This window comes from Atractosteus spatula, chromosome 4 (genome assembly GCF_055471065.1).
Source record: "Atractosteus spatula isolate fAtrSpa1 chromosome 4, fAtrSpa1.hap1, whole genome shotgun sequence".
In the NCBI taxonomy this organism is placed as follows: Eukaryota; Metazoa; Chordata; class Actinopteri; order Semionotiformes; family Lepisosteidae; genus Atractosteus; species Atractosteus spatula.
In genome coordinates, this window is record NC_142709.1 from 63790355 (window position 1) to 63814719 (window position 24365).

At 38.6% G+C, this 24365-nt stretch overlaps 1 protein-coding gene across 2 annotated transcripts in view; it reads left to right on the forward strand.

The window, feature by feature from the left end:
- Positions 1 to 24365, forward strand: part of slco2a1 (solute carrier organic anion transporter family, member 2A1) — a 32629-nt gene that overhangs the window by 4330 nt on the left and 3934 nt on the right. The window contains exons 2-11 of one of the 2 annotated variants that reach the window (XM_088913951.1): positions 12543 to 12680; positions 14401 to 14563; positions 16480 to 16707; positions 16950 to 17048; positions 17393 to 17535; positions 19144 to 19219; positions 20043 to 20207; positions 20809 to 21016; positions 23157 to 23319; positions 24178 to 24347. In XM_088913951.1, the coding sequence (XP_088770077.1) occupies positions 12543 to 12680; positions 14401 to 14563; positions 16480 to 16707; positions 16950 to 17048; positions 17393 to 17535; positions 19144 to 19219; positions 20043 to 20207; positions 20809 to 21016; positions 23157 to 23319; positions 24178 to 24347 (1553 nt within the window). The remainder of the gene's footprint in view (positions 1 to 12542; positions 12681 to 14400; positions 14564 to 16479; positions 16708 to 16949; positions 17049 to 17392; positions 17536 to 19143; positions 19220 to 20042; positions 20208 to 20808; positions 21017 to 23156; positions 23320 to 24177; positions 24348 to 24365) is intronic. The other variant, XM_088913952.1, reaches the window with a different exon arrangement.

Genomic DNA, 24365 nt, shown 5'->3' on the forward strand with positions numbered 1-24365 from the left:
GGAACACCTCCAGTTGGTGTGGGAATCTGGTCAGGGGTAGAGCCAAGTTCTCAAGGACAACATAGGCAGCACAATTATTGGTCAGAAACAGAATCAGCTCAACCACATGTATACTAGGAGTGTTTAAAGGAAAGCAATTTTAATAGTAAATGATGCCTCATACCCACAACACTTCCCATTTGAAACATTACCATTGGGTCAACATTTTAGAGTAGCAAAGGTTACAAACTGAGAAGTAATTTGTTCAGAGTGCCATCACTCTTTTAAACTCTGATGACTGAGCCCCTTCAGGGTGCTTGTATTAACACCATATATATGTCACATTTGAATCTTATGTGTGTTTCGCGTTCTATTGTAATGTTATTTATTTACAGTATTTATGTACACATCTTGCAAAATCCATTGGATGTTTTATGTATTCTGTCTTACACTGTTTTTATTGTTGTCTCAGTGAGGCCAAAGGAAACCTTTCACTGTATGAGGTCAATAAGTAGATTCTGATTCTAGGTAACCAATAATAGGCAGGTATAGATGCCGTCATCCTATGTTCTTAAGGAATATAAGCATCCAAATGTAAATTAGTTGGGAAAATAGGTATTTACTACTGTTTCTTTAAAAGAAAGCTATAGTATAAAACTGTACATAACCCCAGCACTATGCAGCAGGCTTTCTTGGCAAATGTTCAGGAGTGTGTGGCAGAGAGTGTTCAACTCCGTACAGCTGATGTGCTGTCTGCCAGCTTGGTCTATGCCTGACTGCAGGCAGTAGAACCGTCTCTCTCTTCTTCAGTGCCCATCATCCCTTTCAGAATGCCTCTCCTTGTCATAGCAGTGCTTTCATCGCTGCGTTAAGAAAGAGACCAAGGTGCTTGCACGTACCGCACATCTGAACAAATTTTGAAATCCACCCAAATTTTGAGTCATCCTCCCTTCCTCAGCACATCTTTGCCACGAAGTTCGATTTCCTGAAACGTTAGTACACTTTGTACCTTCTGCTCAATCACAACCGGCATGAGTTTAGTTCTTTTAGGATTTGCAACAGGGCAATGGTGTGCGGAAACGATGTTGTGTGAGTTTTAAAAAACTCCGGTTTTATTTTACGGGTGCTCTGGATTCTCAAGCAAGTGAAACAAAAAAAGTCATGCTTGAAAAACAAATGCTTTATGTAATGTATCCAAATACAATTCAATGCAGAATTATTAAGTTACAGACCATTCTTATAACATGTTGTTTCCATTGGTTGCTGAAGCAGCTGTACAATGATAATGATAATGAAAATGATGCTCATTTTTCAGCTTGGGAGTGATTTTACAACTTTGTGATTACCTAAATTACTCAAAAAATATTATAAATGCTTTACAAAAATAAGTTTCTGCAATGGATTGTGTATCGTGAGTCATAGTAACTGCAATACCATGAGTGTTGGATTCATTCTCAATCAGTTGACTTTCAAGCCTTTGTTTCGGTAGGTAGGGGAATGCACTGTGTAACGATTTCTGCACTGGGACTTAAAAGTTACCATTAAAGCTTGAATAATGGCATGTTGCATTGAGCCTTTTGTTTAAAACTTCACTTGTCGGGTAAAGGTCGGATTTCTCATAGCAAGAGTAGCAGGTGTGGCCTTTACTTCATCAGATCAAGTACCCTGTCAAAAGCATAGTTTCATCTCACTGACATTTACTATGTCAGATTTATTTTTGTGATGTAATAGAAATAGCTTGCATTAGAAGAATCATCTTGCATTATTACTACTTACGTTTTTGCATAATGCTGTGCCAGTTTTGTTGTCCATTATTAACATTGTTCTCTTGCTACACTTACTTTGTTTGATTAAAATAACGGACTGCTTAAAAAGTTGTTATTCTATTTGTTTGATTATTTTAAACAGTTCCTGCTTTTAAAAACCAAACACATAATAGAACATATCTTGGTATTTTGGGCGCTGAAACCCCGTGTGTATCTTGTGACTTGGTGAGCGGGTTTATTTAATTCTGGAACGTTAAATTGTTTATTATTATTATTATTGAGCTGTGCCTTGTAAATGGCCAGTGATAAATCTGACAGAATAATTGATATAAAGAGACAAATACGAAATTGAAAATCAGTGGAATCTCGCATTGAGGAAATACCTTAGACAGGCTGCAGAGGACTTAACAGGCATAAAACTGACCGTCTTATTGCTCTTTTCACGGCATCAGGACGTACTTAGTCACTAGCAGGTATAGCTAGGAAGGCAGAGAAAAAGCAGGCAACCACCGGACTCAGGAGTCAGAGGAGGGAAAGAGCGATTGTTGCTTCCCGGTTATATAGAGGGAAACGGTGGGAAATGGGGAATCTGGGCTAAAGGGAAAGTCCAACTCCCGGTGTGAGGATTGCTGCAATAAGTTCATCTGATCACGAATTTAACTACCCAGGAAGTTAAATTAATTTTGTTTTGGCATTTTATATTTTCCTCCTCAAAGTTCTATGATTAATGTAAGACGACATCTGCTATTGCACTCCCACAGTAACTCCTCAGTACTGGGGTCTACAAAAACAAGCTAAAAAGTTCCATTTATCTATTATTAGTAAATCACTTATCTTTAGGAGGGTAACAGCGGGCCAGAACCTGCCCAGGAAGATTAAGGGGCAAGATGGATCTGGAAGGGCGTGATTATTCTCGCCCTAGACGGGAGGCCAGCCCATCTCAGGGCCTCAGAGAAAAGGACAATTTAGAATGGCCAATTAAACCTAGCCAGGGTGGTGAGGGACACCAGAGCAGCCAGAAAAATTGTGCCACCATGCCACCTCAGCAGAAGCGTTGCTGAGGGCAAATACTTATATATCCAATGAAGCATTTTGTCCTGTAAATAATTGTATCTGGCTCTTGTACACATTCATTGGATGTGCAAGGCAGACAAAGGCTTTTAAAGGAATGCATTACAAAGGCAGAATACATCTCATGATTATGCAGGAATCTGCTGGTGCCTGATGCAGCAGTAGTTCTAAATTATGTGATTACAATAAAAATATAATTACACAATCTCCTTTTGAATCCACTCATGCATAAAATAATGGTAAGTAATTTCATATTACACATGCATTATAAAGCCATTAAATAACAACTCCTTCAAAAAAGGCCATAAATAAGGAAAAGAGAGCAAGCAAGTGAGCTAAACAGGTAAGTAAAAGTCAGTCTAGAAAGATATTTCTGCTTCTCATACAGCGCAAAAAAAGTACATTTGATTTCAGGGCACAGTTTTGCTTTGCTACTCAATTTCAAGCCCCTGTCTGGCTTTTTTCTTCAGCCGCATTGTGACATATCACTAGCAATGGAAGAATGACCTCTCTTCTTATGAAAGTATCACCATAGCTACCTTATTTGGAAAGGAAATAACTAAAGTAAATCTATCAGCTGAAGAAATATTTCCGATTTTACAAACGAGCAATCTCACTGCCACTTTGATTGCATATCAACCAAACAGTCCATCCTAAAAACAGTCATGCTCTTTCTCTCCTCCTTGCTCTCTTCCGGACTGCAAATGAGGTTTCGTGCTTTCTGCTAATCCTCGGTAGGGCAGGCGAGGATGAGACAGTTACACATTAGTTGTGACAATCGACGTCCAATAAATACAATTCCCAGCTACTCAGTCTGTAACGCCTGTTCTAAACAGTGAGTCTGTTTAGATGCTTATCACTTCTTGCATTTTAGAGCTATGGCTTTGTCACTTGTAATGCCCTTCCATTATTGTAAAGAAAGGCATTCTGGTATTTTACAACAAGATGATTTTTGTTCCACCAGAGGAACTTCATTACTCACATTTAGGAAGTCTTGGCCTCACAAACATTTCTGATGCGTTAATTCTCTGTGAAGAGACACTTCAGTCACAGCATCTGATATTCAGCAAGGGGCAGAATTCTGTGCTGGTTTCTATCTAGCCAGTTTACTTTGCGCCTGTGGCTGGAAGGTTACGGGTTTGTATCCCACGGCCAGCAGAGGAATCCTACTCCGTTGGGCCCCTGAGCAAGGACCTTTACCCCAGCTGCTCCAGGGGCGCCGTATAAATGGCTGACCCTGCGCCCTGACCCCCAGCTTCTGTCCCTGCCTGTGTGTCTCAAGGAGAGCAATCTGGGGTATGCGAAAAGACAAATTCCTAATTCAAGAAATTGAATATGGCCAATAAAGTTGTCTTATCAATAAAAAGTTTTCCAAAGTACCTCAATACAAAATGAAGGTTTTTAATTATATTGCTCTGTGTTTTGGGTGTAATTCAGTATAGAAAATCAACCAAACCAATGAAGGCTTATGTTTAAAAAATTGTCATTGTTATTTATGGCACAAAGTAATAATAATAATAATAATAATAATAATAATATAGCGCTTTTCTGGACACTCCTCTCAAACCGCTTTACAGGTAATGGGGACTCCCCTCCACCACCACCAATGTGTAGTCCCCACCTGGATGATGCGACGGCAGCCATAGTGCGCCAGAACGCTCACCACACATCAGCTCTCAGTGGGGAGGAGAACAGAGTAATGAAGCCAATCCTTAGATGGGGATTATTAGGAGGCCATGATTGGTAAGGGCCAATGGGAAATTTGGCCAGGACACTGGGGTTACACCACTTCTCTTTTCGTGAAACGCCCTGGGATTTTTAATGACCACAGAGAGTCAGGACCTCGGTTTTACGTCTCATCCGAAGGACGGCGCCTGTTTACAGTATAGTGTCCCCATCACTATACTGGGGCGTTAGAACCCACACAGACCACATGGTGAGCACCCCTTGCTGGCCCCACTAACACCTCTTCCGCCAGCAACCTTACTTTTCCACAGGAGGTCTCCCATCCTGGTACTGACCAGGCTCACACCTGCTTATCTTCAGTGGGTTGCTAGTTGTGAGTTGCAGAGTGATATGGCTGCTGGCTATGTAATGTTAGAGGTATAACAACATTAGAAATCTTTCTTTTCCTAGAAAGAATCTTATCGTGTGTCAGCTGTGTGAGTAGGGGACACAAAGGGTGTGTCCCTATACTTCTGTCCTACCTAGACAAGAACTCGCTCAACTGAGTGTTCTTATACACTCCTACCATTCATCATTCTCTCTTGCAATCAGGTAGTTCATGTTGTCATTGTTTTTTTTATCAAGTAATAAAATAATAGTGTAGGACATGAAAATGAAAGTGGCTTTTATACTAAGGATAAAATTAGGATAAACTTTCAGTTCAAATACCCGTAGATGAAAAGAAACTTTTGTCTGTTTTATGTTATATGAGGACAGCTTCAAGGACAAAAGCTTAGAGGTTTCCATTTCAAGCCTTGGCTCTGCTACTGACTTCCAATATTACACTGAGCCTTCGTCTAGCAGCCTTCACATTTCCTGTCTTCCAGGTGAGGCACAGTAATGAATGCAATTTTTTTCTTAGTGAAAGGATGCACAACACCACTGCCGATTTGTAATCTAGATTGTATTCTAGCAGATCTTATAGGTCGTTTTGTCTCTTCAATGCAAGAGGAACGGGTGAAGGTTGTTAAATTGGCCAGATAAGTGACTAATTAGATCAATAAATTAGCTATGGCTAATTTCAGGAGGAATGCAAACCTGTAGGTACTGCTGCACACCAAGACTGGATTTGATCCAAGGATGTCATCCAGCCGTTCTGAAAGATGTCAGGATATCGGTTCACCATGTGTTTCACCAAAATGACTGGGTAGCTTGTTCCATGCCCCCAGTACCCCATGTTTTCAGTTTCTGTCTATGTAAATGAAGGGGGGGGGTTAAATGGATTAAAGACCTTACTAACAGATCTGCACTCCTCCATGTCCTGTGTGGCTCTGGCATGATTGTTCAGAGCCCTCAGGGAGAGCCTTTTAGCTACCAAATGAGCTAAATGTGAGCTGAATGGCCTCTTTCTCCCTTGTAACTTTTCTTATGAGTTTTTGCAGTTCCTGCTGTTCTTACATTTTGAATTTTATGATAGTCTATCCATCCATTTAATAACTGCTTAATGCCATGCCATCTCCTCCCCACTGATAGCTGATGTGTGGTGAGCGTTCTGGCGCACTATGGCTGCTGTCGCGTTATCCAGGTGGGGACTGCACATTGGTGGTGGTAGAGGGGAGTCCCTGTTACCTGTGAAGTGCTTTGAGTGGAGTGTCCAGAAAAGCGCTATATAAGTGTAAGCAGTTATTATTATACTGGGTTTCAGAGGAAGCCAGAGCCTATCCTGGCAAGCAACGGGCAGGATACACCCCGGACAGGACGCCAGTCCATCACAGGACAGACACACAGACACAAACCTGCGCACACTCACAGCAGGGCCAACTGACCTACCCGTATGTCTTTGGACTGTAGGAGAAAACCCACACAGAGAGAACATACAAACTCAACATACTGTAGATAGCACCCTATATCCAGAACTCAACCTAGGGCCCCAGAGCTATGAGGCAGCAATGCTAACCACTGTATCATTGTGCTGTCATTTGTGAGAATCTCAAATGATATTATAATTGCATTCCTGGCTCTGCCCGGAGGACAAAAAACCTGGAAAGGTAGACCACATGCAGGGCATGCATGCTGGTGCATGAAGACGGCATGACCTACTCAGCTTTCATCATGGACTTGTTGTGCTGAGAATCTTTTATGCGGAAATGTGTTTATTTTTATTTATGGGGAACAATCCTGGGATAGGGAGCTTCCTGTGCTTTAAAGTCAAGATTTTGTATCCTGGCCTAAAGTAGACATTTTGTATTCCTGAGAGATTATTATTAAAAAAAATGTTTTCTTTTTAATCACTTCAATGAAAAAAACAGAGCTCTTTTACAAAATGAAGTGTATTTTTACATCACATTATACTTTTGACCTCTTCTTCTTTTCTTCAGCTGGAGGGTTAGATTTAACAAAAAAAGCAACACGCTGTACAAACATACTGTAGGATTTATCCCCTAAACTACTTCTGGTCTGCTTACAGACGGTGGAATGAACTCAAAAGCGTGTCTTGTAGGAAACGGTAGCCACACGTCTGCCAAGAATGATAATTCTGTGCTCTCTGTCATGCTCTTTTTTATTAAGCAAAATCCGAAATATTGCATTGCAGCTCTGCTTTGGCAAAAAAAAAACAACAACAAAGCTTTTGTCCAAGAAAAAGAATATCTATGAGTTTATTTAATTTTCTGACATTTGGTTGAAAAGAAATAACTATTTTTTTCTAATTAAAGAGGAGCAAAATTATTTTCAAACTGACTTTCATACATTTTGCAACAGGCTCAATCTGATGTAAAAGTAATGAGTATACAAGATTCACTCTGAATAGTCCACAATATATAGAAGCTACAGTACTTCTGCTATAAATAGAGATCTGTAATTAGTATTCTCTGAATTATATTTTTACCTTGTTTGTTTTTCCTTTTAAAGTTTTTTCTGTTTGCTTATTTACAACATGTGCTTTCTCCAGGCAAAAGAGTGGCATCGGGTTTTTGGGCTTTTTTTTTAAGCTTACCTATTGGAAAAGAGCTGTACTTGACCTATTTGTTTTTAAGAATGGAACTAGTGGAGCAGGACAGCTTGCTATTTCAGTTGTCATCTGCCACTGAAAGAAATGTGTAGATCTCCTGTTGTCTCTTAACCACTCTGAGGATTTGTGTGTTATGCGGTCACTGGTGTGGAAGGATAAGGGCATTTGTACAGGATACTTTTAACAAACCTCAGAGACATGACGAAGATACATTCTAAGCATGTTTAGAAAGCAGTATCCTACTTTGGTGGGCACATTACAAAGAGGAAAAGTATACAAGACATTTAGCCACGTGAACTCTTTAGCCTGCAAAAGGATGAACCTGAGTAAACCTGCAAAAGGTTTTCACTGAGGTATTCAGTTGATAAAGATGAGCCAAATGTCTATACACATGTCTATACACATGTCTATATACATGTCTATCGACAGGATGATAATCAGTTTGTACACAGATTCAAAACATAATGTACTATTTTATTGATGCAAATAAGCATGTGAATTAAATGAGTACAAGTACATCATTTAAATGATTTGGCTAGACACAAAATGTCTTATTGTTCACTTGAGGGTTATCAAGATACAAACATATCAGGATTAAGAAGAGATATGGTATACAAATCAGACATTAGATATCGACTATATATAACATCAACTATAATTTCCAAGTATTCAACTTTTAGATATTCAACAATAAATAAATGATTTTAACAAGTTAATTTTCAAGATCAAGAAAAACAGACTGCTGAATGGATTCATCTGAGTGATGTCCAATCCTTTTGCTGGGCTGGTCCACTTCTAGTGATGATTCTGTTGCCAGCATTGAACTGAACTAGGTTTTTAAAATTTGGGGCACAAAGCCGGACTCTGGTCCTTGAGAGTTAGGGAGCAAGTCAGTTTGTTTCCAGGTATAGCAACTACCGATGAAAATAAGTATATTCAGGCCTGTTGAGAAAAATCCAACCATATCCACTCAGGTGATCAAGCATAATAACGGCTGTCTAGCTAGTCGCAAGGTCACACTGCATAGAGAGCACCTTGGGCAGAATTCTGTTACCAGCTTGTTCTTAATCTGGAAACTTAGACAGAAGTTTAAGTCTGGAGGTTCAGACTCCAGCGGTTGCAGTATTGGGTTTTGTTGTCAACTTGCCAGATTCCGAGCAGAATCAAACCGTCCAGTACCTTTTAAACCAGGAAATCACGGATGGTAGTTGAATGTGATGTCATCAGATGCACAGTAGTCTTTCCGTCCACCTTGCAAGGTTAACTATTGGTTGGTCATCTTTTGGATGTCCTTGACTGTGTTCTTTGACCCATTGTTTTAGTAAATAGGTTCCCCTTCGTGGTAGACGATAATAGGACAAGCTGTGTTGGACCATTCATCATTTAGGAAGGTTGAGAATGAACCAGTGTACAGTGTCCTGGTCTGTATCACAGACTTCAATATGCTGACAATCAGAGAGGGCCCTTCTCCCCTGCATTTCTTCAGGCTGGAATCAGCAGGGATACTATAGTCAAGGCCACAGAGAGGGCTTACTAAAAATCCTTCCTGACACTTTATTCTGTAATTTATTAATAAGCATTCTAACTACAAAATAATCCAGAACTCACATTTACACTTCTTTCCTGGGTTTTACAAGACCAACCCGTGTTATAGATGCCATAACAGGTTGTCGTGGAAAATTTAAGAGTGGTGAGACAGCAAAGGACGAGGCGTTTTTGTAGCAGAAGACAGTACACCAGGGGGAAGCAGGAATTCTACAGAAGCAGATGGGCCACAAAAAACAAAGCCACCTGGTGGAGAAAACAAAACAAGAATGTCAGCCATTCTGGGAGGCTCAGAAGGGGAGTTTAAAAAGAGGATCTTCTGATTCCCATGGAAGTGCTAGTCACTAGCCAAATTAAGATATAAACAGACTATTTTAAAATTAAAATGATAAATAATTACATTTCAGTGCATCTTGGTACCTCGTACACCTGCCTGTAACCATACATTTTAACTATGATATATAAATCCCATATGTTTCATTAATTCTCTGATGGAGCTAATGTGTTGACAGGCACAAGCTTCACCATTGAAATTGATTTTCTTGAAGTGGTCTCTTTGAAAGACTCTTTGATAGCTAAATCTAAACTGCTGATACAGTGTGAATATGTCTTATGTAAATGAAAGAAGATAAAGCAGCCAGGGTGATGAACAGGCTGGGATGGCTAAATTTGTTCTCTTTGATCTGAAATATCTTTAATATTGATTATTAAAAATATTAGATCCCAGCTGATGCTCCTGCCACAATCTGAATGTTTCAAAATACATTGTCCAATTAATTATTTATTACCTATTTATAAAGCTCTTCAGTTTTTTGACAGTGTTGTTTAAAACATTTAAGAGCTTTGAAAATTACATGTGAGCTCGAAATCTGAGACATTATATGGTATTAATGCCGCTTGTACTAATCTCCTCGGGCACTATCAAAAAGTACCTAAAGCTTTGTGGTTTTACATGTATTTGCAAAATACTTGTCTACAATGTTCAATGACGTAAATACTCTTCACAAGTACTAAAATTGCACCTAATTTGTATTTCACAGTCAGATGCTGAGGGATTATATACCTGTGTCAATGCGCAGAGCCCATTGCAAAATATATCCCTTGATGAGTCAGTCTTGTCTTTGAAATTTTGCCGAGAAAGGTGTTCCAAACAACAGACTGTGGCATCACAAGTAGACAGACAGGCCAGAAGATTCATAGCCATTACCAATAACCACAAAAGATGAAGTTTTCAAAACACTCTTTCCCAATAACCCACAGGGTGACAACATGACATGACTGATAGTTTGGATGTGTGAGTAGGCTTGAGGTTTTGATATTGTTCATCATTTCATGGCAAAAACCCTTTCATTTTTGAAAAGCCTTATTTATAAATCATTATATGAAAGTTTTTATATATGTAAGATCAGTTTTTGAGTAAAAAGAGGGAAAACACATTCTTAAATGTTTTTAAAAAAACTTTTCAAAGGCTCTCTTAACTAAGCACTTGGAAAGGTGTGGGCCACCTGTTTACTAAATGAAACAGTACTCAGGTGGTGAAAGTTTAATGTCTGTTTCTCTGCACAATAATTGGAAATGGTGGTCTCACCAAAACCAAATGGTTGTTTGGAAATTTGGATAACAATAAGATTATCAACACCTAATTTTTATTTTGACAAATTTTACTGCTGAAAAGCTGCAAGAATTCATTACATCTTTCTGCCGAAGCAGCAAAAGATACAACAATGATAGCAGCATATTGGCAAAGAAGGTCAATGAAATTGAAAGTGTACTTCATGCCAAGTGACATTATTTGTGCTCTGTCAAAAAAGAAGTGTTTGCAGAACAAGAAAAGGAAATAATTTGCTTCCTTTCACTGCAGTTACATGTGAAACTGAATTTGCTGCTGCCTTACTGGAACTTTTGAGGAAAAAAAATTGGCTACACTGTTGCGTATGTTTGGAGCTGAACCAGCATATCCATCAAACTGAGAAAATATTCTGCAATTGTTTTCTTATCTACATTCTTGAAACATTGAATTCTTAAAATTTTGTCTGTCTCTTGATCACTCAGATAGGAATGGTAGAAGGTTTTCAAGGACTTCGCTGCTGGCAAAGTGCTTTACAAATTAACAGCTACCTAAAGTGGGACAAACTGTCTTCCAGGCTGCTGAAACCGTATCCATGAAGGACTCTGTCTGACCTCCTCTGTTACTTGTCATTGGTGTTCTTTCAGGGGCAGAAATCTAAACAATTTACAAATGTGATGAAAGCCATTCCTTTGGAGCTTTTATAAAAGGGACACCAGCTCTCTTCAACTAAATTACTTATCTAAAGAAACTGCTTTGTGCTTTCTTTGTGCAATAAATCTCACACAGTGTTAAAATAGAAAGAAGCGTAGCTTCGTAATGAGCAACGTTTTGTAATCCACGCACCTTGCTTTTCCCAAATTCAAGGGAACTTTCCATTTCCTATTTTGTAGATTTCGTGCTACACCTGGTCATGATCTTAGACACCATTTGTTTTTTCCAGCAGTGTTGACTGTTGAAAAATGTTCTGTAATTCGGGTTGAGCTAATTCTTCTCTTGCAATGTTGTTTTCAAATATACATTTCTGTGAGCGCATTGTTACCAAATACAGACACATAGACAACGACACAAAAGGACACAAAAGACCTAGTGTTAAACTACAGTAGATAAATTAACATTTTGTTGTCTGACCAGCTTCTTTTGCATTCTTCAGGCTGCTGTTGCCAGATGTGAAAGCTACTGAAATGAGTTTAGATTCACTGATAGTGCTATTTCATTAGTGCATGCCAGCCTAAGAAAGAAACTAAAAACTCGATTTACTGAACTTATGCATCCTCAAACCGTATGCTCATATGGTAAAATATGTGAAGTTTCTATTTGAAGAATACTTACAGTAGTTTAGACATTCTCCCATTTGTATTTGAAATACAAGATGGATATTTCCCTAATTGTATTGGCATTACTTTTTAGTTACGTGTCTGTCAGATTTCTGCCATAGTGAGAGCTTATGCCATTAGGTCACAGTTTGTGCCTCTTGTAATAATAAAGATAGTATGAATACTGTGTTCATTTTAAATTATTGTACTAAGTTTCAATGCCTTGTGCCTTTGTGTGTGGTAACTCTTTTTTCCAAAGAAAAGCAGTAAAAGCTTAATTTTTCCACTTTAAAAGCATTAGAAGAGGAAATGACAGGAAATGTATCCCTCCGGTAATGATAGAGTTCAGAGGTCAGTGCTGGAAAGTACCGAATATGGTAATAACAATAAAAATAACACTGGTAATGTAGGATTCGTTTGTTAAAATCATATGATAGGGATTATTTAGGTGGTATATTTTATTCCCAGATGGGCAACATTTTCTTTTGAAGGTAGGTCGAGGTGTGGGAAGTAAGCAAACACAATATTTAATAAGTAACATTAACATTCTGGGAAAGAAAGCCCAGATGTGTTCCAGCTGAGTAACGCAGTACTGACCGCAGCCCCTCTGTGCTTTCCCTCAGTTCTTTGTGTTGTGTCATGGCTCGATGCAGCTGACCCAACTGCTCTACAGCGCCTACGTGAAGAGCACCGTCACCACGATTGAGAAACGCTTTGGGCTCAACAGCTTCTCATCGGGATTCATCTCCAGCCTACATGAGGTAAACTAGTATGGGATCCACTTAGCAGGTTATGTCACCTTTGCGGCACATTTTGACCTAGTGCACTTTTGTTTGCCTGTGTAGAAAACCATTAACTTGCAAAGCAGGTTTTGGAGTGAGTATGAAAACTTAGAAGCTCATTATCCTGAGGCTTACCTCAAACTTACTTTCAGAGATCAAAGTGGACTAAATGGACTAAAGGATCTTTGAATATTTTGACATTTGGGGAAATATTTTAGTTTAGAGGCTTGTTATAAGGTACCCAACCAAACATCCCGTAACAAGGTTAGCTATTAATGAGAATATTGACAGGCTGGGTAGGGGCGGATTTTGGTGTTCATAGGCCCTAGGCACTCCGAAATGTGCAAAAAGAGGGGTAAACGCCAATTGAATTACCTCGATTGACATGATGCACTTTAAAGTATTCTAGTGCTAAACCATGTGATTGATGGAGCGAATTGAGTGACCACCACTTAAATTCTTCTAGTTTCTAGAACAGCCACTAGATTGCTTATGATTATTGATTTGGAGCACCTAGAGTCGATCGCAAGCATGTTGTATCAGCTCGTTTTTTGTTAGTTACTAGTGTTTCCCTCCTTCGTAGGTCCTAGATATTTCGTAGGCTCTAGGCACTGTGCCTACTGTGCCCAATGGGAAATCAGGCACTGAGGTTGGGATGAAGATTAGAAATAGTAGCAGACATTTAGCATGCTAACCATTTCTTAAAAGTGACAAATTACTCTGAGAGGCATTAGAAACACAGCAAATGAGTACTGGAACCTATTGCAAATGTTGAATGTTTAGTACTTCACAGTTTTTATGTTGTGTGTGTAAAGATATAAAAGGATATGTAGACCAGAACCAATTCGAAGTTTTGGTTCCACTTTTCAATTGTAGGTTGTAGGTACAATAATTGATGATGGATTGGATTGGATTTTGTCCTCTTGGTTCTGTCCATGCTTCCATCTTTCAAGCAATAAATTTAATACTTTGTATGGGTAGAAGTTTAGATTTTGTTTGGGCTTTAAGATATGTTTATAAATGCTCATTACATAATCAGTAAACATTATATTCAATGCATTTATAATGTACAACATTTCTATAATATTTTAGCACAGCTGTGTTCTTTTGATATTTGCATTTTAATTAGCAACAGTTTGTGTTATATTCTATTGCATAAGTAAGAAATGTTGCTTTCACTGAATAGAAAAATAGCTAAATAAAATTATGGATCCAATATGTTTTGCACTGGAAAAATATGCTTAAGGTTTTGATATTTTTAAAAATTGATTTGACTATTGGTTTCTAAATACAAAAGCATACTCTGGATTCTCCTTTGTTTTGTCTTCTCTGTTTGAAATGCCAGAAACCATAAATGTTAACAGGGTTTTCTATACATATATGTATACTGTACAATTACAGGATGAAGAAATTAGTTCAAGTGGGTAGCTGCATCAGCATGCCTAGACTGCAATGGAACCAGCAAAGGTTTAATAAATGCTGAAAAGAGAAGAAAAGAAACACAATGTTTCAGCTGTGGAGCTTCTGTCACTTATTGTTTCTTTTCTTCTCTTTTCAGCATGGAATAAACCTTTACTTGTTCCAGATGAAGAAATTATAAAATTCCTTTAAATGTGAAAGTATATTCATATCTTTTTGGTTTGCCAAAAATTCTTGTCACTGCATAATGTTTAGAATTACATTTTTGTTTTTTTTCCAGATCAGCAATACAGTCCTTATTGTTTTTGTGAGTTACTTTGGAAGTCGTGTTCACAGACCAAGGCTGATTGGACTAGGCGGGATCTTAATGTCATTTAGTGCCCTTATACTGACACTGCCCCATTTCCTGTCTCAGCCTTATGAATATTCCACTGTACTGATAGGTAAGAGCACTGCGTCCACTCCTTTCTTCTGGATACTTTGGAACTGTTTTACATTTCACCTCTGCTCTCATAATACATTCAATAAGAAAGTGCAGTGTTGGAGCTCAGTACTACAGCCCTTGGGCAGTTTACCACCTTGATCACTGAGGTTTTACAGAGACTCTAGAAAACAATGAGAAACCAGGACATATCTGAACATGTTGAAGCTGCAATAGAAATTTGAATGCATGGATTTTCTATGGTTTAGAGGTAACAGTAAATTAATTAATGGGCTTTCTGAGTTCTGTTTTAATACCCTATCTAGATTCTTCAGTTTTAAGTGAGACTTTAATAAGACACTGCTGCCCATTAAACCTACTGAGTGCAAATCAGTATCCCGCCTGCTTTCAAAGCCCTGTAGCATCTCCCATTTGTAAGCAGTTACATAAATCTACATTATAAGTTAATCCCTTTGTGGTTAAGAAAAGCCAAGCAGGTAATTATTAGCTTTAAGGCAGAGTTCAAATTGTTTAGGTTAATTTCCCAATGATTTTAACAGCCTATTACATGAGTTGATTTTAATTGAGCTATCATCTAGTGAGATCATTAGATGGCAGATGCATATTGCTTAGCTCTGCTCATCTTAAAACGCAGTGTCAGTTCTAGACATATTGTTTGTCTTAACAGTTTAATTTTGTACGTAAGTGATTACTGTTTAGTTCCCTCCAAGTGCTGGGTTAGGCCTACACTGTTAAGCATGGACAACATGTAAGAGGAGATTTCTAAGGCTTATCAATAAGACGTGGATCGGAATTCAGTGTTAACCCAGCAAAGTACCTTATATGCAGAAAAATAAATAAAACAGGGTTTTTGTAGTATTAACACAGGCAGTGAGGTTATGCAACAAGATCATCTCATAAGATTCAGTGTTCATGAATTCTTAAGATTCATCTCATAAGATTTTGTGTTTTTTTCTAATGTGAACTGAAGCTATACTGGAATGCTCTTCTTTTATAATTTATCTTCTTTCTTAAATGTATTCCCTAAACAACAAAGGTGTATATATAACAAAATAAAGTCTTTGTAGTTTAATTAAACTAAATGTCATACTGGGGGGTCAATTGGCACTGTTCTCAATGTGTTCCTTGACATGCCAACAGACTTTCTTATATTAAAGAAAGAATTTAGTGTGGAAATTCACTCTTGGTATAGTAAATTGCTTTCAGCACAATGGTATTGATGCCTGTATATAACCCCACAAAAACGTTTGGAAATAAAAGTATAATGACATGACTTTTTATTCCTTATACAGGATGGTAAAGAATAATGCACTGTCCTAAGAGAATGTCATACAATACTTTGAAACATCACGAAAAATGAAAATCCTTTTCACATCTGGAAAGAAATGTTTACCCTACAAACAATATTTTACCTACAGTAACATATTAATGATGTTTTCTAGGATCATCACTTGGGGAAGCACACTAGAAACCACTTCAAATAGACAAATGACATATATGTCACCTTTGACTATGTTACAGTATACAGCTTGATTAAACCAGAGGTCCGTATTGTACAAGGAGCCTGGAGGAGACTTCTTCAATTGTATGGCTGCAGCAAATAGGCTAAAGGGCTGTTGTTTCATTTTTCGTTGCAACATTTTTATGAATGGCCGGGCAGTGTGCTTATAATTACATTTATATGTATACATTTCACAGTCAACATCAAGGCAGTACGCTGCATCAGAGATAAGCAAATGAATCAGGCTTACTGATCGTTCCATGCTAGCGCTTCACAATATGCTGTGTGTAGAGCAATGACACTGAGACACATTGAGGTAAGGCCAGAAACATGCAAATGTTGAATTGCCTGTCTAGTAAATCACTCTGTATTTAGTCCCACAGTTAATAAAGCCCCTGTTCCTCACTGTTTCCTAGGAAACCTATCCCGAGACATGTGCCTCCCAGAGGGCAATGCCTCCTCCCTTCCTCCCACTGGGCACTGCAGCGATGGGGACTCCAGGCAGCTTAGCGAGACGAACAACCTGTGGCTCCTGATGGCAATTGCCCAGCTGCTGTTTGGGGTTGGCTCAGTGCCCATTCAGCCTTTTGGCATTTCCTACGTGGACGACTTTGCAGAATCAGGAAATTCCCCAATTTATATAGGTAATAGGCATTTTATTGGCTCAGAACTGGCCCTCACCTTCTGAAGCAGTGTTGTTTCTTTTAATGTATTAATTGGTTGTTCCTTGTACCATATCTCGTGCTGAACTCAAAATGCCCAATTCTGTCTTCCAACCAAAATGTGTGCAAAGCCAATAGGGAGTGTCTGGAACCTGTATAGGATAAGACTGATCTCAGCAGGGTCCGCTTATAAAAACATCTCATGGAAATCTTTTCTTTTCCAGCCATTCTCTTTGCAGTGGCGGTGTTTGGGCCAGCCTTGGGGTACCTGCTTGGCTCAGTGATGCTTCGAGTCTATGTTGATGTGGATAAAATCAATCCAGGTAAGCAGATTTTCCACTGCCCTGTATATTGGACACCTGTAAGACCAGCACTCCAGCTCCTGAAACTGTACACAGCTATATTCCTCTTCACCTAGCCTTTGCCACTAACACGCACTTTACTGTGCATCAGCTGTAACCACTCAAGGTAGTGGAGTGTTACATTATCACAATTGATAACAATTTACAGGTCCTCTGTCATCTCTTTGGACACATTCTTTGGAAAGTGTTACCAACCTTATTGGTACTTCAGATAAACAAGCCACAGGATGAGTAGATTTTATTCTTGCATATCTCAGCTCTACATTTCAGAATGTATATCTTTTATTGTCCCCCACCACCAAAAGGCAGCAAGCTGGAGCTAAACGCTTCTGACCCTCGCTGGATAGGGGCATGGTGGATGGGGCTCTTGGTGTCTGCAGGGAGCCTGGCTGTCACCTCTATACCTTACTTCTTTTTCCCCCGGGAAATGCAAGGAGAATCCAGCAAGGTGACTGTGTTTCCTTTTTATGTTATTTCTTCATATGCGTTTCCATTTTAGTGTACATTTCTTAATACTTATTTATTAAAATGTAACACTGTGGCTTTCCTCCAATGCCACTGCTTTTGAAATCCAGGGCTGTTCTTAGTAACATGGATGTCGGGGAACTGCGTTAGACATGCAACCAATGTGAAATCAATATTTTGAGACCCATTTTTTTTGTTTGGAAATAACACAGCGCTCTTGGATGAAGCAGTTTATTTTCACTGCACACATTTTCCTGATTAATGTGCTGTATTATGAGCAGTGCCTGACACACAGCAATTAACCGAACTGTGATACATTTAAAGATAAAACCCAGATACCTTGTAATGTAAGTGGAGGAAAGAGAGATATACAGATTTTATTAGCAAGGAAACTTTCTTGTGAAGGGGTGCTGGAATGACGTCAGAAAAGCACGCAGCCCAAAGGTGGGAGTTTAAGAGACTCAGACTCAGATCAAGTACTTTCCCTGAAAGTCTTACTTTACTCCCAAATATAAATACAATCAGGACCCTCAAATCCTGCCTTTCCACACCAATGATCAGAGCCACTTTTTGTCCTCTTCTGACTGTTCTCTATTTGTTCTGTTGTTGTGTCTCTGACATATCACCCTTTCTTGACTCTTGAAGATTCTTTCATTTTGAATTGAGGTAAGATGGTGATATATGAGAGATGCGATCTCACTGTAAATCTGTTGTGTGCTGGGCAGTGTAGAAGCTTATATAGCTGCATGATATTAGGGGATGGTTTATCATAAGATATTGAGGTTCCACTGCTGTTTGTACAGGTAATGTTGCTGTGTCAACTGAATTCATGTTTTCATTTGATCGAATGGGCAACTTTCTAATGTTTTCTGATTCACAAGAAATAACACCAAGAGTTAAATGTATTGAAAATGTTTATTGAGTCATAGTTTGATTTGGCTTAACCCGCTTGGCTGAGGGCCATCCTCCTGGCTGTGGGAGGCTGGGTCTCCCATGCATATTGAGGAGTAAATGAAATGGGGGCTACAACCAGGTGGAGAAGGAATGCCAAAGATTAATGTGAGGGAGCTTATGTTTAGGAAATGACTTTAAGAATGCATATAGAATGTTATAGCAGCTGAGGCAAAGTTCAACTTGGTTCAACTGTTATCTCTCCTGAACTTTTGCTGTAAACCCCATTTCTTAAACAGCAGCAGTGATTCAGCACTAAAGGGCTGATATTTTATGTCAATTAAATGCAGTATTTTTTAGCATTTTGCAGTTTATTTGGTCATAATGATAATTTCATACGTTTTGCTTATAAACGAGGAGACAGACACTGCTTTTCTCTGCCCTCTGTCAAGTTTTGATTATTGAACATTTTTAATGTTTTCTCACTTTCAGTCAATAACTGCATTTATTCAGTGCAATATATATATATGCACTAGATTAATGTACCAGAGGAGAGGAACTTGAGGACTAATTCATACCACAGTCTTAGTTTAGTTTTTATGTGAAAGCTAATTGGTTCCCACAAGGGGACTTTGAGATACAGTATATTGTAGATGGCCATATTTTGAGTATATGTAGATGGTAATTAATTGTTTTACAGGTAAGCGGAACTGAAGCTGATGTTTTAAAAGAGGACCTGCAGGAGGACCAAATCTCACTATTTGAGTTTCTTAAGAGTAAGTTCAGATTTGGAGCTAAAGTGGATCGTTGTGATCAAACCCATGTGTTAAAGGGTGGGGAGCCAAATGAACTGCTATTTCTTGGAATTAATTTTTACATAATTTGGCACAACTGCTGTTTATTATCCAGTCTTTGTTGAATTTTGGCTCTGTGCAAGGAGTAAAAGCTGTATAGTGGAAAAAATCAGCAGGTCTAAAGAAAATATTTAATTTACAGCTCCTTGCTAACAGTATGTAGCAAACAATCATTGTCCAAGTAGATTATTTGAAATAAACTTAAGCTGAAGCTTAGGAATGTTAGACATTTTACTGAGCATGAACAAGGCCTGTTGCTTTAATAACTATAAAATAACAACAGACCACTAGCTCCAAAAGAAGAAGTCTTAGTAAACAGTGGACATGTGGTTGTTTGTTTATAGGCTCCTATTCTGAATGTTAATAATTTCATACATTTTCTCCAACTATTTGTGGATTGAGCATTATATATTTTCTGCATTTGAGTACTTGGAGAAATAGAAAAATAGCTTTTGAGGTGTATTGATTTTTTTTATAGATGTTGCTTAAAATAATAATTAATCATATTAATCAATTAATAATAATTAATGGGAGAGTGCCAAGGCGAAGTTCAGAAGACTGATGTGTGGTAATTTTCTTCCCTTTCCTGCATGGCCTGAGTTTAATGGTCGATAAATGTTAAAAATGTAATTTTTTAGGAAGCTGCTCTTCTTTTCAAGACACCTCCTGTGGTAAAGCCAAACTACTTTCTGTGTTACTGTTTGTGCTCCATGAATAACTGCATACATCACTGGCCTCTTTCCAGAGTTTCCACGAATTACTGTGAAGCTGCTGCTAAATCAGGTTTTCCTGCTGCTGGTGTTGGCCCAGTGCTGCTTCTCCTCCGTGATTGCTGGCCTTGCAACTTTCCTGAACAAATTCCTGGAAAAGCAGTATGGCACGACTACTGCCCAAGCCAACCTTCTCATTGGTGAGTGAACAGGCCAGATTTAACTGATCGGTTATAGGGCTAGCTCCACCCTAGAGACCAAGGGGGAAGGATCTTCAGAAAACCTTGGCTTGAAAATAAATTTTTAGAAGCAGCTTTAAGTTTGACATTTAAAAGAACAGAATTCATGGGCTCAGCAAAGAACTGTGTTCTGTATCTAATAGATTTGCTTATTGCACACAGAGACTGCTGTATGATGTTCTGAGTTCCTGCTATGGACATCCAGTTGTTTCTATTTTATATAAATAAAGCATGAATGAAATATGAGTTGAAAGCCTACCTTATTAACAATAAAACCACTCAAGAAACATGAGCTACATTTCTCACAACCAGATGGGACTTTTTGTTCTTTCAGTCCCTTGTTTTGAGTTACAATAATATTGCTTTGCTACTCTGTTTAATTTTAGCATAGGTTATCTTTGATATATTTGATTCGTAGTGAGGCGAACTCCCTAATCCCCACCTAAATTAGATTGCATTTCCTTGACAGTTCATACTGCAAATACAATCAGACACCTAAGGTAGTTTCTTGTTCCACAGGACCCTTTTCAAAGCACCCTGAAACAGTTTTGTTTTTCTTCAGGCTCCATTAACCTACCAGCAGCTGCTGTGGGAATGCTGCTGGGTGGGATTATCATGAAGCGGGGTGGTCTGTCGCTTAAAGGAATCCCAAAGTTTTCCAGCGTTATACTGCTCATCTCCATCTGTCTCTGTATTCCCCTATTTTTCATGGGCTGCTCCACACAGAACATTGCGGGGGTCAATGTTCCCTACAGACTCTCGAATAGCAGGTAAACTCCTATCCTTCTTCCTTTCTCCCTGCTGTGTGAATGTTTTGTCAGCTTTGTTGTATGTTGTTCTGGTAATGCGAGTGTCATCCTGTCTGAGTCCAGACTGGCGGTTCTCAGAGTTTTCGGATTACAGTTTCTCCTTCTGTTGTCTGGCTCTCCTTGAGTTGCCCCAGACTCATCAACACACAACACACTCGCTAATGCAAACAGAAAACACTAGTTGTTTTTTTCTCCCACAATCAGTGATAGGAAGATGATTGTTAAAGAGGTTTCATTTACTGCATATGGCAGTTAACAATGCACTTTTCTGGCATGGATTTGATTTTTTTAGCATATTATTCCTTAAGGTTAAATCGTCAATCAATGAAATGTCATCATTTTTTGCCATTTTCTGTAGCATTACGTAATGGTTAACATAGCTCAAAAAAGCATTTTCCTATTGCTGTTTACATACCGAAAGGAAATGGGAGAGAACATACAGTTCAATTCTCATTTTGTTATTGTTTTTGTGTGTGTACTGTTTGTTTCCACTTTAGAGTAAAAAAATTACATGTGCCTAGAATGGATAACAACTGATGATGTTTTACCTTATTTAGTTATATTCATTGCACAGTTCAGCAACATTATCTTCTATTGTGAAATGGATTTGGAAAGAAAAAAATATACACTTTCCATGAAGTTGTACATGTTACAAATTGGACATGATGTACTGGACTCCTAGTATCATTCAGTATAAATCAACTGCTTGATTTGAGAGCAGCCCAGTGTTTCCTGTTCTTTAGGTTAGAACATGGTTAATTTTACTAAGACACTTCCTTTAGTAAAATTAACTAGATGTTGTGTACATAATGAGATTACGAAAATGGACTTTGTTTAACAATGCCCAATTTAAACATGAACAACTGCTGTGTGTGACTCAGAATTAAGACTTAATCATAAAGATAAAGTGTTCAAAGCTTACTGAAGTAAAATCCCAATTTCCTGGTAATGGAAATCCCAGTCAAATTACTAATACTCAGACCAACGTGGTCTGTACGGTAAAACAAGTCTTTTAAGAAAAAGAGGCACAATGCCAGGTCAGATGTGATACATGCAAAAAATGATACTTTATGGAAAAATAAAGTTTTTCTTCAATCAGTCAACATCTCTCGGTCAGGTACAGTAATTGTTCTGTCTGTTTTTTGTGTTAAAAGAGGTCAAGACTGAAAAAATAGCATTGGATATGAAGGATGGGTTTTTAATGACTGTGAGAATGAATGCTGATGACAAACTAGAAAGTCTATTTCACATTAAAAGACTGCAGAAGAGTTTAGCTTAAGGGAGCTGCTGCAGTACCAATAGCGAAAGTGAAATTCTGATGCAGTTAGTTCTGTGCTATAATGGGCAGCACACATTAATTAAGGGAATTAAGGTTTGTATGATGGATACATCCAAGAACTTACAGATTTGTCAGAGTGAAAAGAAACTGTAATATGTGGTGAAGTATGTTCAATTGGAAATAAAACATTACACATGATTCTCAGAAATGTGGGTTATCAGGTTGATCAGATGGTTTAGAAATCTCCAAACTGATGGCATAACAGAACTATAGGTCTTCACACAGTGTGCATAGGGATAGTATCTTTGCTTCTAAGTGCAGTATGTAATGCTCCTATTGAGGACACGGAGATCACTCTGGGTCATACAGTACAGTACTTGATGATCATACTGGCCATGATCTTATCTGATATACCCGAACTATTAACACTGCCACCACTGCTATTTTTTGTATAGTGTCAACAGTGCCTGACTCCATGCAATCATTTACTGTATGTATCATACAGTACATTTGGCAAGTTACAGTATATAGTTGGTTTTGGGGAGGGCAGCATTGAAGGATAAGGTGAAAAAAAAAACCATAAAACACGTAACCTGGTGGGTTGAGACCATGATTTTTACTAACCATTGAGCACATTTTGTATGGACTTTCTTGGTGCATTGCTTGTGGAAAACATTATCTTCAGCACTTTTCTGAAATTTGACATGCTCTGGTAGTGCAGCAAGTTCAGAGTTTGACAGACAGGGGGAACGTACAGTCAGCAGTCACTTATTACTGATAAACCTTTCAAAAGCCCCTCTCATGTCTTCATACTTTCTTCAGCAGCTTCCAGTCCTCACGTTCCCAGTTGCAGTGCAACTCTGACTGTTCCTGCCCTCAGAATGCCTTCCACCCTGTCTGTGGCTCAGATAACACTGAGTACTTGTCGCCTTGTCATGCTGGTTGTACCAGCTTTGTGTTTGACTCTGAGCTTAGCAGGGTTCAGGTGAGTGCTAACTGATTAAAAATGCTAATTGATTAAGAATTTCCTCTTCAATAATTGGTTAGAATAAAGACACTTGGGAACAGCAAACTCATGCTCCTGCCTTTTAATAGCTTGGAAATAAACACTGTTTGCACTTGGAGAAGTTGAAGTGGCCAGGGGACAGACATGCAATACTGTAGCATTGCAGATATCTACATTGTTTTTGCTGGCACAGGTCGTGTGTGAACTGTTCCCTCTATATGTTCCCAGAATTGACATTCCTCATGCCTGTGCTGTGTTCAGAGTCAGACTCCCAGGTTGAATCTATTGCAAGCAACCACACTTTTCTTCATCTGATTACCATTTCAAATAGTTAAATCGGGACACAGATTACTGTATAAAATCTATGCTGGATTAACGGTCAGTCGCCCAAGATAATTGAAGCTTTGTATGTCTGTGTATATAAATGCATGTAAGCATAATGGGCCATTTTTCTGAGATTTTGACAAGATTGCTCATTTTTTATCTTTTAAAAACATTTTAAGACATTGAGGATGCAGGTGGAAAAGATTATACGATTATAATTATTTGAAGTACTTTTATTAAACAAACATGAACTGAAATAGCCAAAATAAGCAGTAATATGTAATAAAGGAATAGTAGGAAGGGTTCGATGGGAAAAAAAATGAGTGCTTTCGACATACATTTAACAATATGAGGCAATGTTTGCTTGCACTGAATGTTTTCAAACATGTAGGAAGGAATTCTGAACATTTCAGTAATGAAAACGTTAAGGTCAATTGATATTAGCGTCTCATCGTAATCTGATCATAAAGGTAAGATAATTTTTTTACTTGGGGATCTGTTTCTTTCTCCCAGAACTACACCAACTGCAGCTGCATTGGTGAAGGAGAGGATCCTGGCTCGGCTAGCCCTGGCTCCTGTGCCAACAGCTGCCCCCACTTCCTCCTGCCAGTCATGTTCCTCATCTCCTTTGCTAGCTTCATAGCCAGCCTCTCGCACAACCCTGTCTACATGATGGTCCTCAGGTTGGTTTCTTGCTCTCT